Source organism: Pleurodeles waltl, chromosome 2_1 (genome assembly GCF_031143425.1).
Source record: "Pleurodeles waltl isolate 20211129_DDA chromosome 2_1, aPleWal1.hap1.20221129, whole genome shotgun sequence".
In the NCBI taxonomy this organism is placed as follows: Eukaryota; Metazoa; Chordata; class Amphibia; order Caudata; family Salamandridae; genus Pleurodeles; species Pleurodeles waltl.
This window is the reverse complement of record NC_090438.1, coordinates 458,868,680-458,884,243: the sequence shown is the minus strand read 5'-3', so window position 1 is coordinate 458,884,243 and position 15,564 is coordinate 458,868,680. Positions and strand designations below refer to the sequence as shown.

The window sequence follows — 15,564 nt, the reverse complement described above, 5'->3', positions numbered from 1 at the left end:
GGACAGCACTTCTCCTTCAGCTCTTCTCCTGGCAGAGGTTCCTCTTGAATCCTCAAAGTCATCTGAAGTCTGGGGTGATGGTTCCAATACTTACAGTCCTTTCTGCCTTTGAAGTTGCCCAACTTCAAAGAAAAGTCTCTGTTGTTTCCAGGATCCTGCCTTGCCCAGGCCTGGCCCTAGACACCCACCGGACCCACAATTGGAGACGGATTTGAGTAAGGAAAGGCACAGCCCTTTCAGGTGTAAGTGATCACTCCTCGCTCCACTCTAGCCCAGATGGCCCATTAGGATATGCAGGTTACACCCCAGCACCCTTTGTGTCACTATCTAGTGGAGATGCACAAACAGCCCAACTGTCAGTCTGACCCAGACAAGGAATCCACAAACAGGCAGAGTCACAGAATGGTTTACGCAAGAAAATGCCCACTTTCTAAAAGTAGCATTTTCAAACTAACAATCTAAAAGCCACCTTCACTGAAAGATGTATTTTTAAATTGTGAGTTCAGAGTCCCCAAACCCATAATTCTATCTGCTCTCAAAGGGAGCCTGTACTTTAAGGACATTTAAAGGCAGCCACCCCAAGTTAACCAATGAGAGAGATAGACACTGCAACAGTGAAAACCAAATTTGGCAGTATTTCACTGTCAGGACATGTAAAACACATCAATACATGTCCTACCTGTAACATACACTGCACCCTGCCCAAGGGGCTCACTAGGGCCAACCCTAGGGATGCCTTACATGGAAAAAAAGGGAACATTTTAGCCTGGCAAGTGGGTACACTTGCCAGGTCGAATTGGCAGTTTAAAAACTGCATGCACAGACACTGCAGTGGCAGGTATAAGCCATGTTTACAGGGCTACTCATGTTGGTGGCACAATCAGTGCTGCATGCCCACTGGTAGCATTTGAGTTTCAGGCCCTGGGCACACAGTGCACTTTACTAAGGACTTATTAGTAAATCAAATATGCCAATTATGGAAGAGCCAATTACACATACAATTTCACACAGGGAGTACTGGCACTTTAGCACTGGTCAGCAGTGGTAAAGTGCTCAGAATAACAAAAACAGCAAACACGGATTCCAGCACACATCAACAACCTGGGAAGTAGAGGTAAAAAGTTAGGGGAGACCACGCCAAGGATGCCAGGTATAACAACATACATAAGTGTACTAGTATAGATAAGACAAATCCTAGCTGAATGTATCACTATACATCTCTGGACCAATAGTTTATATGATTTACAGTTGAAATTACGAGCATGACTATGTTTGAGTGTTAAATTATCAGCTAGCGAGCAGTCTTGACATCTTATGGCTACTTACATAGCAGTAGATTTGCAAAATGAAGACAAGTTAGTCCAAGTTTATTACCCATAAGAGAAGTGAGGGTTTATATTCATCCTCGTTCCCCTACTGTCTTTCGAGAATCATCAGTGCAGCAGTCGGAATACAGCTTAAACTTCGGCAAGATTATCATGGCTTAATATGGAAGACAACCATGCACTCAAGCTATAGGTGTTTGGAAATACTTGGTCTTTAACTGCACGGAGATACTACAATAGGCAAAGTTAGTTAGCCAGTGGTAGAAATTGGAAAATTAAAGGTTGTTTTCCTCTTCCAGTTCAGATTACAAAAGATCAGCAAGGAGAAAAAGTTACTTTCATCTAGCAAATCTTTCTGGTAGATACTCTTATCTACCTGCAGATTCTGCATGTTTAGAATAACCCTAGATATTAGTTTGGAACCAAAAACTTCAAAGCTTTCGTGTCACTGGTATGGGTCCTGGGTTTGTACAGATAATGGAAGTGGTGTCATGGGATGTCACTGAAGCCATATAGGGCCCTCCCTGGTGCAACAATGTCAGTTTGCATCCATTTTTTCAAGCCTTTGAGGTGGATGGGCTGACATCCACAGAGTAGTGCAATGGCAAAACATATTTTGGGATCTTATTAACTTTCCCTACAGCAATTCATCAAATGAAGAGCTGGTCATCCAGGTGTGTATCCCTGGTGCAGTCCAGGTAGTGGTTGACTGTCTGCCTAGGATCCAACCTATTCAACTGCTCCTCCTCCTTCAAGGGATGGGATGGGGGACATAAATTTGAAAGAGTGATGGACTGATCTAGATGGAAGGGAGTAGCCAAGTTATGCAGGAAAGCAGTCCTGGTCATCAACATCAACTTGTCCAGGAAACAAGGTGTAAATGGAGGAAGAGAAATACGAGCCTGTAATTTGTTCACCTGTGGAGCTGAAGTTATCATCAGAAAAAGAAAAAAAAATTCAAAGTCAATATCTTTAAGGGACAGCTATATAGGGGCTCAAACAGAAACGCTATAAATAAATTAAAGTCCAACTTTGGAACAATAAAGGGGGATGAAGGATACATATTAGTGAACCCATTCCGAAAACATCACAATTTGAGATTTGTATAGGGGTGACAATTCTAGCAGACTGAGAAACACCAACAGTGCAGCTAGGTCCTCCTTTACAGTACCAAACGCACACCTTCTGGGCCAAAAGTGAGAACTGCAGTACCTAAGACAACTTGGCCTGCAAGGGGTCTTTGTTGCTGTCCCGGCGCCACAAAACAAATTTGCTCCATCTGCTGGAGTACGCTGACTGTGTGGAAGGGTGACACATGGATAGCATAGAATCAACCACCTCAGATGTCCCTGCTCAATCTCCAGGCATGTATGTGGAGCCCTCAGACACTGGCTTGCTCCACCATCCCTTCCGACTGGGAGAGGAGGTCTAGTCTGAATGGGAGCTTGAAGGGACGGGGGCTTATGGAAAAGTGCAGAAAGTCCACATACCACAATGTCCACATACCACAACCTTATTGGCCAATCCAGGGTGATGAGAAAGGCACAGTTTTGGCAAATTGTCCACAGAACCCAAGGAATCAAGAGTGTGGGGGAAACGTGTGATGCAGCTGAATGTTCCAGCTCAACTGAAATGTGTCTCCCATGGCTACCCTCAATGGATGCTGGAGGGTGCAGAAATGCTGTCATTGAGCGTTTTCTGAGGTGGCGAACGAGTTGACCTGAGGAGTGCCCCACGGGCAAAGAGTACTCTCTGGCAGAAGATCTCACTCAGGATTGGCAAGATAAAGCTAACTCTGGCTGTGGGCTCTGACTTCCAGAGACCTGCTGGCCTGGAGCCAAGTTCCTTGGCGGTATGTCCAAGACCACAGTCTCAACACTTTCATGTGAAGGAAGTGGGATCCCACAGTCACTTGCTGTTGTGTTGTTCAGCAAGCTCTGGATAGACTGACATTGGATGGAGGGAAGGAAGGCCTTGAGTGCCAGCCGAATTACGCACAGTTCCAACATGTTGATATCAAGACACTATTCTTCCGGAGACCTAGGTCCTCTGATCTCTAGATCCTCCAGGTGAGCTCCCTATGCTAGGGTGGAGTCAATCACTTCTGTAGCTATGGCTAGGGAGGTGGGGAAGGAAAGGCCATCCCCACAGGTCAGACACATTTCGTTCCCCTACCAAAAGCACTTTCGCTGCATCGCCTGGGGGAGATCACAATGGACTTTGCCAGGTGTCTCTCACACTGAAGCCACTGCCTGCAGAGGCACCACTGCAGTGCCCTCATTTGCCAATGTTTTCGTGTGTGACTAGAAGAATACAAGAACCCAGCAGACCTAGGAACCTCAGGATCTTCATGATCGGAAGTCATTCACAATGTGGAAAGGACGGGCTCATCTCCTGAATCTCTGCAATCCTCTGGGGTGGAAGAAAGGAAAGGAAAAGGGTGGTATCTAGCGCTGACCATATGAACTGGAGTCACTGGGACTGCCTCAGTGAGATTTTGGCTAGTTGACTAAAAAACCCAGGCAGACAGAAACTGCACTGTTGACTGCAAATGTTGCACGACCCTCGCTGGCGACCTGGCTTTGTCCAGGTACCTGACCTTCTGGGACAGACCGCGACCACTGCCATCATCTTCGTGAAGACTCAAGGTGCTGATGTCAAACCAAATGAAAGCACAGCAAATTGGTAGTGCATAGAACCCAGTACAAAAGTGCAAATATCTCTGATGTGCCTGCAGAATGGAGATGAGGAAGCATGCACCCTGCAGGTTGAGTGACACCATCCAATCTCCAGCTTCTAGAGGCAGTAAAACTTGAGCCAAGGTAAGCATTTTAAACGTGCCCTTTCTGAGGAAGAAGTTCACCTCACTGAGGTCCAGGACCAGAGGCAAACTACCATCTTTCTTAAGCACAAGGCAACAACAGAAAAATCAATCTTGGCCCCTTTCCTGCTAACTTCACAGTCCCTTTCTGCAGGAGTGCTGCCACCTCCTGCTGCAGGATGATAAGGTAATCCAGAGTGGGAGAGGACAATTGGGGTGGGAAGGAGCTGGGTCCCAAAGGAAGGGAAGGGAATAGCCTCTTTCCACTATTTGGAGGACCAACAGGTCCACGGTAATGGCCTTCCAGGCTGGCAGAAAGAAGGCCAGTCGCCCTCCCACAGCCTATATATGTGTTAGTGGAAGAGAACTAAGACTGTTTTCCTGGGAGGTGGCAGGGGAGGAAAAGACGAGGTGGCTGGCTGGATGGATATGTCCCCCTTCCCTCTGCCTCTACACTTGTATTGATGGATCAAATGGTTCTGAGGTGTGTTGAGCTTACCGCTGGTTGGGTTGCCTTTGCCAAAAGGAGAATCCCCTTGAAAACTCCCAAAAATTAAGAAACTGCCTATAGTCTTTTTGGAGCTGCAGATGTTGAAGACCTAGGGATAGAGACTGTTGCTTTACAGGCCTTGTACGTTTCTCAGCCTGTATCCGCTTTTCTCCGAAAAGACAGGCACCATCGAAAGGTAAGTCCATGAAATTGGCCTGTACAGCGCTCGGGAAGCCTGAACTCCTAAGCCAGGTATGGCATCTGATGGAGACTGAGTTACCCATTGCTCTTCTCACCAAATCTGTTGTATCAAGGCTTGATTTGATTTTGAGTCTGGAGGCATTCTGCCTCTCTTATAACAATTCTTGGAAATTAGCATACATTTTCAAGACATGCACTGCAACTAGCTGTCCCATAACGCATGGGTATAGAGAGCTAGCAAGCAATTAGTAATTAATGATTTAAGGGCCATACTACCAGCTGAGAAAAGCTTCTTCCCTAGAGCCCTGAGTCTCCTGGGTTCTTTATATGAGGGGTCTTTAGGTAAAGTCCTTTGCAACTGTCTCTCTCAGTCTGACTCTCTAACACTCCACATCCTGCAACCATGCATATAACATTCCACACTGTCATGAAGGCACCTTTACACCTGCTCACTCACCAAAAACACCACCGATATCTGGTACCTGCTGCTCGACGATGCCCCTGACTATATTTTCTTGCAGAAAAGTGGCTGAACCCTGCATTAGCACATGTCATTGCCAGAGCCCTACCCCTTGGCTACAGGAGTGCCAGGCAAGACACACTTCAGAAGCCCAGGGACAGAATCGCCATCATCCACATTAACACCATCTGCTGCATCACATCCATGGACATGCCATCCTCTAACCAGGAACACCTGTCGTTCAAGCTCCACGTCGCAGCCAAATTCACCCTAAGTGTCACTCATTTACAGACCTCCTGGCCTTCGCACCAACTTCATCAACTCCATCACAGACTTCTTTGCACCACTCGCACTCAGTGCTTGCAATTACTTCCTGCTCGGAGACCTGAACTTTCACCTGGAACACCATGCTGACCCCAGCTCAAGATAACTCACTGAAGGAAGTCCTTGGAAGCCTGGGCCTCACCCAACGAGTAAATGGGACCTAACCACGTTGCCAGACACCTCCTGGAACCTATTGTCACCAATTTCTACAACACTGGAGTGGACTATCCCAATGCACATGTAGCACTGCCAGACCAGCCCACTGAAACTGGAACAGCATCACTGACTAGGACTGGAATACCACTCTCAATACCCACCTACTCAAACACAGCAACAGCATCCCCAAAGCCATCAAGAATTTCAACAACTGGATCACCTTCTGTGCAGACTCACTGGTCCCCCTCAAAGACACAAATATAACAAGATCCAGACCCTAGGCCAAATGGTACATGGAGGAACTCAGACTGATGAAATACCACTGCAAACAACTGGAGCACAAATGGAGAATGAGCCAGGATAATGCAAATAGGGTTGCATTGATATCTGCCCTGAGAAGCTGCCACCAAATGATGCAGACCACCAAATGTGCCACTCTTGTGCACCGCATCGATGTCAGCACCAACAGAAACAGAGCACTCTTTGCCATTATGAAAGATTTCACCTCACCATCATCCTCATCCAACTCGATCACTCCCTCGCAGGACTTCTGCAACAATCTCTCTTAATTCTTCAGCAGTAAAATCATAGCCATTTCCAGCAACTTAAGCCCACAGCCGGACCCACCAGATATTGCCAAACCCCACTTAATCTTATCCAAACAACTAATGCTAACCACATTGCCTATCACCCCAGAAGAAACTTCTGCCAGCATGAAGTCCATCCACTCAGGAGCCCCATCAGACCCCTGCCTTCACCACGCCTACCAAAGGGGGATACAATCCATCATCGCCATGCTCACACTCATTATGAATGCCTCAACCTCTTTCGCGACCTTCCCAGATACTTGGAAACACACATCTGTCCTTGCATTGGCAAAGAAACCCTCTGCGGACACTTCAAAAGTCAGCAACTACAGACCTATCTCCCTGCTAACTTTCCCAGGAAAGCTCGTAGAAAAAATAATCAACAGACACCTCACTGAATACCTCAACAACTACCATTTAGTCTGGTGTTAGAACCAACCACAGCATAGAAACTGACCTCATTGCTGCCATGGATGACATTTGCTTGACTCTGGACAGAGGAGACGCAACAGCCCTCATCCTCCTGGAGCTCACTGTAGCATTTCACAGTCTCCCATTGCATCCTCATCCAATGACAACATGACACTACAATCAAAAGACACACACTTCAATGGATCTGCTCCTTCCTGACTGGAAGAATCCAGTGATCCCGCCTGGCACCATACAACTTGGGTGCCTCATCTGCGGAGTTCCACAAGGATCTTTCCTGGGCCCGATCCTCTTCAACGCATACATGCCTCCTCTAGACAACATCATCCACTCTCACAATATCAATGTCCTCTCCTACACTGATGACACCAACTCAATCTCTCCCTCACAGACAAGACCCCCAGTAGCCAGATCAAGTTCAGTACCTGCATGACTGAAATGACTCACTGGATTAAGATTGACTGTCTAAAACTGAACACCGACAAGACCGAAACTGTGATCTTTCATAAGGGCACACCTCCATAGGACTCCACCTAATAGCCAACAGAGCTAGGACCTACACTCACCCTCTCGAGCATCACTGACAGCAAACTTGGCATGATCGCCCAAGTCAATGCCGTCACCACCTTATGCTTCCATACTTTTAAGGTGCAGGAGAAGATTTTAAAATGACTTCCAATCAGCACCCAGAAAACCGTCATGCTCACCCTGGTCACCAGCAATCTAGACTATGGGAACACTTTCTATGACAAGATCAACAAGAAACTCAACATAAGGCTACCGACTATTCAGAACTCGGCAGACAGAATCACCCTCAACCTCCCACACTACACTCACATAGTACCACACCAGAAGGAGCTCCCTATTTAGAAAAGAGCATGATTTAAAAGTCCTCACCTACACTTTCAGGGCACCAATTAACACTGGTCCAGCATACCTTGATAATTATATCTGCTTTCAAAAACCTTCCAGACACCTCTGCTCATCCCAACTCCTACTTGCACATGTCCCACGCATACAGAAAACCAGATCTGGAGGTCGAGTCTACATCACTCTTAAAGTGTGGAATGACCTGCCGCTACACATGAGCCTCCTGCTCACTTTTTGAATTCTACAAGTGTCTGAAGACTTGGCTTTCTGAGTAGTCCCACTGGGCCTGAGGTGTAGCTATACTCACACCTGCTCAGCGCCACGTATACATATCTACGTAACATAATATAACACAGGACAACATAACATGACATAACATAATAACTGAAATATATTCCATGGTGGTGTGGCTAAATGGTGATCTCTTGGCTTGACTATGCCAATGATTATTCCGGTCAGTATGCCAGCATACTAATTTATATGACTTGTGTAGAAGTCAGAGTCACTGTTAGCATGTGCTGCTTCACATTCAAATACCTGAATGGCTTAACTAACTTCTATTTCAACGACAATATCAAACTATATTATCAGCACATGCAAATCTTACACAAAAAGACTGCAAATACAGTAGGGGCAGCCACTAATCCTATATCAATTCCACCTCCAGAACTGCCTCACAATGCACACATACTGGGCCCCAAGTCTCCGGGAATTTAGATTAAACTGTAAATACATTTTGTCTGAGATATGTACGTGCTAATGATAATCCCAACCAACTAAATAACAGCAGGCCGATATCATGAATGCTTTCCCCCTGGCACTGGTTGTCCCATTTACATAATGACTCATCATTGATGACTGTTTTTGTTCATTTCCATATAGAGGTCCAAAAATTGTGTATGGATGTAACATAGATACATATACACAAAAAGTGAATAACACAATGAATATTAAATTAACAAAACTCAAAGTGAGCTATAGCATGCTGCACGATGCACACTTCGAAAATGGAAAACTGAACAGTCAAGAATGAAATACCTGTTTGCACGGACTAGCAACCAACACAGGGCTTTCTTTAGAATCCACCCATCACTTAAGCCGGGGGATAATGTTATTGCCATATGGCACATGTATGTTTCTGATCATAGAAAGATGTCAAAAACAGAATAGGTTATGAATCAATATAATCAATTTTTGGGAAGAGTTCACAGTCTCTCTGCTAACAGACAGTGTCTTCTGGCAGCGTTTTTTATAGAAACTATTTTTATTATTTTATTCAAGTTAACAACAATGTGAACAATTGCTCCTCTGAGGTAGGAATCATATGTGTGGTATCCTCCCTTCCCCAAACCGCATTCTTTCCCTCAGGCAGGCACTCAAGTCTGAACAGTCTCAGCCCCATCCATCCAAGTAATAGTATGGCCACCATTTCCTCCAGAGTTTCTAGGACTTACGGGGACAACCCCTGACCGCATGTAACGTTTCCTCTATTTTGGCACACTAGTCCATGCCATTTGTCCATGCTATTATAGACGGGGTTCTGGCAGCAATTTAAGTTGGACATTGGTCTACTTGACCTGCAAAAAGTGAAGCCTTCCTTTCATTTAAAACACGAATGCGTTTGCTTCACAAAACCTTCTGGAATCGTCAAAGAACTCACAATATCTTTGAACAATGTTGTCAACAGACTAGTTTAAATGATATGTTTATTGGTACTGCAGTTTTCCCTCAGGGCTTGTAACTAGATGTGTTTGGTGCAGGGATGATATATTTGTGGATAGATTGTAACTAGATGTGTTTGGTGCAGGGATCATATATTTGTGGATAGCTTTTCGGTTGTGCATATTAGATGTGACCCATGATCAGTTTACCTGAAAGGCCTTTAGCCAATAATGCTACCATTTCAGCCCTGTCACCATGATTAAAAAAAATGTTTTTATTTTTTTCGTCTGTAATGTAGACATTACATACCAACAAAGCCATAAAAAAGACAAACATTGGTCCAATACGGTTCCAGCAAACTTATCCAAGATTCTTTGGCAAAATCATTCAATTTAGACGGTACAGAGCGTCCACTGGGGCCCACTGATGTACTGTTAGGAGCAGCACAACTCCACTCCCTTCTCATAGGTTCCTTCGCCCTTTGCAGGTTCTCTGTACTTGGCTCTGGGGAAGTTTTGGGTTCAGACCCTGTGTCTTCAGTCCATTTCTCTGAGTGAGTGCCCTCCAGGGTCCTCAGACTTTCTCTGGCTTGCATGGCCAACCTCGGCATGTGAAGACTGTTTATTCCGCCTCATGAACTAGCCTATTGTTAGAAATGGGGTCTTTGGTTGGCGGTCAGGTAACCCCCTGTACCAAGCTACCCAGTGGTGAGTGGGAGCTAACCAGGTGTGTTTCTTCTTTGCACTGACTACAGTGAGGGTCCTTGCCAAGTCGAATTGGCAGTGCAAGATTGCACACACGGACACTGCTGTGGCAGGTCTGAGACATGTTTACAGGGCTACTCATGTGGGTGCCACAATCAGTGCTGCAGGCCTACTAGTAGCCTTTGATTTACAGACCCTAGGCACCTCTAGTGCACTTTACTAGGGACTTACTAGTAAATCAAATGTGCCAATCATTGATAAACCAATCAACAATACAATTTACACAGAGAGCATATGCACTTTAGTGCTAGTTAGCAGTGGTAAAGTGCCCAGAGTCCTAAAGCCAACAAAAACAGGTCAGGAAAAATAGGAGGAAGGAGGCAAAATGATTAGGGATGACCCTACAGAAAGGGCCAGGTCCAACATCTATGTTTTGAATCCAGTCTTCCCCGCTCAGTAGCCCTGGACTGCCAAACAGCCTAATTGTGTATCTTTTTGCCACAATCAGAGCCGCGTTGCAGAATAGCAGTGTATATCTTGGCAGGGTCATCTCGACCCACAGTTCCAGAGAGACCAGTGCTGGGGTCATGGCAATGTTTTCTCCCACCAACCACGTGATCACTTCTTCCACTTGCCCCCAGTTTGATTGCATCTTCCGACAATCCCAAATTGTGTGCAGCAGAGTACCCGTTTTACTGATGCACCTCAGACACTTGTCGCTGTCTTTATTCTCGATGTGCAGCAACCTAGCCCAGGTAAAATAAGCCCAGGGAGAATCTTGAACTGGACCAGACAGAACCCGGCCCTAATGGCCACCTCTCTGGGGTATTGTCATGCTTCATTCCTGCTCCCTTCTTTTAAAATCCTTTTCCCAGCTTTCATTCAGTACCACCAGGCTGGGGGTTTAGTGTGTGCTATGTCTTGTATACCTGGGAGACTGCGTGCGTCCTCAGCGGCCCTGAGAGCAGTCTATATTCTAAGGGCGTCTCCTCCGCTATGTCCTGCAATTTATCCTCATTATTATATTCATTATTATACCCACGTAGGTAATTTGAAACGCATATGTTTCTCATGAATTATCTCCAAAATATTGAGACGCTGTGGTGTGGTTGCCCATAATGTTTTCTCTTTCTATTGACTAAGGGTCTTCCGTATCATGCAAACTTTATCATACGTAATATAAATTTTTCCAGCCTATCAATTTTTCCAGCATTTGAATCGCCTTAGTATGTATCTATATTTAACAAAGGAGTTACTGCTTATATGAACCTTAATGTACTGTACATCTAGGAAGCGACCAAATGTAAAATAGGTGCATCGCAGTCATCAATATCCTGCTGTGATTACCCATTTTGTTTTCAATATGAGTTAGAAAAACGTAGATTAGGAAAGAGCAAGTGGTCAAGTGCCTATTCCTACCAGCAGTTTTGAAGGCCTACATCCATGTTAGCCAGCAGCAGGAATGGATCAGAAATCAGGAACAATAAAACATACTGTTGCAAAAAAAATTACAAAAAAAAAAAACGTATTTTAGACTTCAAAACAAAAAGGCATATTCTTGCACCAGCTATCGCAGTGAATAAAGAAACGTATGGGAACTGTGATCCTGAGTACAGTGGAGGTGAGGTCAGCCAGTGTAGGAAGCGGGATCTGAGACGTGGGCTAAAAGAAGCCAAATATTCTCTATTTTAAAGACCTTTCAATCTTTAACCTACAACTAACTGCTTATTAAATATAATAATGTACAAGCCTTCAATGAAAAATAAATGCAATTTAGTTTTATCTGTGGGAAATGTTTTTTTGTTAAGAAAGTTCAGTTGGGTAATGCAATCACTCCAGGTGTCTGTGGGTGTAATGGGGTGGACTCTGATCTGAATCTGTCAATGCACTGGGGAAATAGGCACATGCATATATAGTGCTCAGAAGCTCACACCTGTGACAGAAGGCTCTGTGAACATGTGTCCTTAGTTTAAAAAGTATAAGTTTGCACACAGTATCAATAGGCTGTCACAAAAGGCGCAGAAATATTGCTAAAATGCTCACAGTGCTTTCAAAAGTTGTGTTTTTAGTAAGAGGCTGACTGTACCTAGTGTAAATCTTTATTATAGGTTTCCATTAGAGGATACATACTAAATCTTATCAATTAAAATCTGTACTGGACCCCAATCAGCCTTTAGATTACCCAACTGCACACATTCACATTTCTTTCAGGTGGTGAGCACCCTGAAAAGCAGGCTTCTTTATTCTTCAGCTGCCTTGGCCTTCTCTCACTTCATAGTAGAGCAAAGGAGACGCACCTTCTCCCCTTTCAAATAACGGGAACTCAACCATTCAGAAACTTTTTAAAATAAAAATAATGATAACTGTTGTGTTCAAATTAAAAAAGCTTGGGAATGTCGTTCCCCTACCCACTTCCATCTCTGCTTTGTACCTATGCATAGCAATCGTGTGAAAACCTTGCATTAAAATGGGACTTTCAGGTCCTCGAGGTAAGCATTTGTGAGCTAAAACCTTCTGTTCCGTTGAGTTCAACTGCATAGCCACTGATACAAAGTACATGCAGTCTGGAGTACACACCTTATACCAGTGGTCTTCAAACTTTTTAATGCCGCGCCCCCCCCAGTTGAAAAATAAAAATCATTGGGCCCCCCTCAGAATTTTTCACAATTATTTTAGAAAGATGGCAATGTTTAAATATGTCTAAACCTATTTAAACATTGCAGTTAAGTACTGTTACCTTTTTAAAACTGCAATAACATGCTTCTGCTTAAAACAAAGGCAAGCTATCTGTATAACATTTCTTTTGGCCAGAGTTTGGCGCCCCCCCTAGGATCACTTAAGGCCCCCTAAGGGGGGCCCGCCCCCCAGTTTGAAGACCTCTGCCTTATACCATGAAAAGTGTACGTTACCTCTCCTGGAAATAGAGGGAGGTTAAATTGCAAACTGCGCCTGGCCCACGGGTGAAAAATTCCTTCAAAGATTCCTTTTGAAGACAAAGCTCCTCCTGTCAATGAGAGGACACAACAATATATGAGTGATCACCACAGCTCTTAAAATGTAGAAATTACTGTTGGAACTTGGTGCCTGGGCCCAGTACCACATTGATGTCCAATGATTACGTTGTTCATTGTAAGCATAATATGCATGAATGTAGAAAACATCCGAAAGAAAGCATGATTTGAAAGAAAGAATAAACATCCCACAGCTTCAAAGCAACAGATTTGCACTGCAAAAAAAATATATAGGGACAGACCATATTCCACTGAGATATAAACTAAAGAATGTATGTAAACTGAGCAAAAATGCAGAAGAAGATGCACTTGTGTAGAGATAGTAAGAGATGGTTCAGAAGACATGAAGAAGATAGGTGAGCAAGGAAGGCAAAGACTAGAAGGGATGGTGGAATACCAAAATAATTTTAGAGGGGAGGGGATATCCAGTCTGGAGGTGGTTTGTGTATGTCGTGGGGATGAATGGAGGGTGAGGCAATGCAGACATGGTTTTCAGTTAGCTATGGATGGGGCAGCTCCTTCTGCTGCCACTGACTATGCATATGTTCAATTGACAAGGCAATGCTCCTACCTGGCTTAGATCCTGGGGATGGAAAGTAACGATTGCCATGGTGTCTCCGGTGCGGTTTGTGCGCACTGTGATTTCACGCCAGTGCCCACCCTGATGAAAAAGTAAGCAAGCATCCAGAGGCGAGAGCTTGATATACTCCTCATATAGCTGTGAGGAAAAAAGATAAGCACAAGCAATAAATAATGGTGGACTTGAAGTGATATTCTTTGCTCTTAGAGAGTAAAGACCATGTTCTCTGTATATAGTTGTTTTTCTGTAGTTCTATATATAAATACCTTCTACATTCAGAGCTCTGTACCCCTTTCTATCCTTAAGGCAAGCTCATATTAACAAATGAGGCACGATACTCGTTAGTAGTAGCTTCAGTAGTGTTCTTTCGCTGTTGACTGAAGGAGCCATTCTCTGATCCCTCATTACCACACATCTGAAATGCCAACTCTCTCAATTTAAAACTTATATCAGTAAGGGATGAAAAATCCATTTTTTTAGCTAAGCTGCTGAAAGATTTCTTGTAAAAAACATACGATTAAACAGCACAGCCACAAAGGGCACGCAAATCCTTGTTCGTTCTGACAAAAGGTTGTCGCTTTCTTTGATCAGTTCCTCTACCTTTCCTTCTCGTTCTGCCTGTCTGTTGGTCTCTCGCTCTTCCTTTCTCTCTCACTCTTCTGTCCCTTGGAGCTCCAGAATCAAGCACTCCATTTATAGAAAGGTTGAGTCAACCTTAGATTTCAAATGTTTTATACTGGGTTTCCTTATTGTAACTTTTAATGTTAAATGGAACTGACAAGCTTGTGTATTCCCAAGACGTGCGCTGATGGCACAGCCCGATTTGTGAGCACAAACGGAATTAAACCCATTGAAGTAGTGCTAAACATTTATAAATACAATTCCTTTTCACCATCCCATATTGGAGTTCACAGTGTGGTTTGAATGACCCCCTTCGCTATTCTTTACATGGAGAATGGCTTGGCATTAAGCACTACCAATGTTCTCACTTTTTTCGTATCATCAAGGATTCGCATTTGGTTACATTTCCGATTGTGTGTTACCCCTTAATTTGAAGGCTAATGGACAGATCTATGTGGTCCTGGTGAAAACCAGACCTGACAAATCATGCCTTCTGTAGTCCTATATGGCAAAATCTTTTCTGTGAATTATTCTACTAAATGACATTTACAAAGCAGCAAGATCCCACCCCTCTTTCATCCACTGTTCTGGTAAACTTTCTTGGTGGAAACTGTTCAAGCCCCGTCTCATTTGCTGAACTTCCTAATCTCTTTGCCCACATCTTTGCCAGCTTTCGTCGTTATTTCCACAGGAGTGCCCAATCCTGCCCAACCCCATCAACGCCTCCCTTGCATGGCCTGACATCCACCACAACACATTTCCACTTCTGTACCTGTCCTTCTTTCCCACACTTCTCCATCTGTGAGACTTCTCGTTCCAAACTGTTTCTGCCTTTCTCTGGCACTACTGTCTCTTCTCTTCACCCACTTGGTGCAGCAGAACTAGAATGAAATCAACTGCGGCCTTGATGGTTCCTATGTTTCCTATATTTTCCGGAGTTAAACTATCACAGGGCTTGGTCGCCCCACTCACTGCTGCCGCTCCTGCCTGCCTTTGCCGCCTCCTGCCTGCAGATTCCTTCGCTCGCTGCTCCTGGGAATTTCCCGCTGCTTCTTGGTATTTCCTGCCGCTGCCTCCCTGCGGCCACGCCCCCCTGTGATTCCATTCGCCGCCCCGCTCCCGCCACCCAGCTGCTCCTCCCTCCCGGCTCCTTACTTATGACGCCCCCAGAGCGACCGCGCAGCGGACGCGTGCAGCGGGAGCACCGACTGAGCGCCGAAGGTGCGCCAAAGGTAAGCCTGTCTGCACCCGTCCGCGCCTGGACCGCGCCCAGCGCCAGACCCCCTGGTCCTCGCCCTCGCCAGCACACCCTGCACATCTACG

At 44.9% G+C, this 15,564-nt stretch overlaps 1 protein-coding gene across 1 annotated transcript in view; it reads right to left on the bottom strand.

Annotated features, from left to right (window-relative positions):
• The window catches only part of TRMT2B (tRNA methyltransferase 2 homolog B), a 194,352-nt gene that overhangs the window by 86,197 nt on the left and 92,591 nt on the right, over positions 1-15,564 (bottom strand). The window contains exons 7-8 of the mRNA XM_069213328.1: positions 13,612-13,758; positions 12,939-13,033 (exon numbers count right to left, since the gene is read on the bottom strand). Of these exons, the coding sequence (XP_069069429.1) occupies positions 12,939-13,033; positions 13,612-13,758 (242 nt within the window). The remainder of the gene's footprint in view (positions 1-12,938; positions 13,034-13,611; positions 13,759-15,564) is intronic.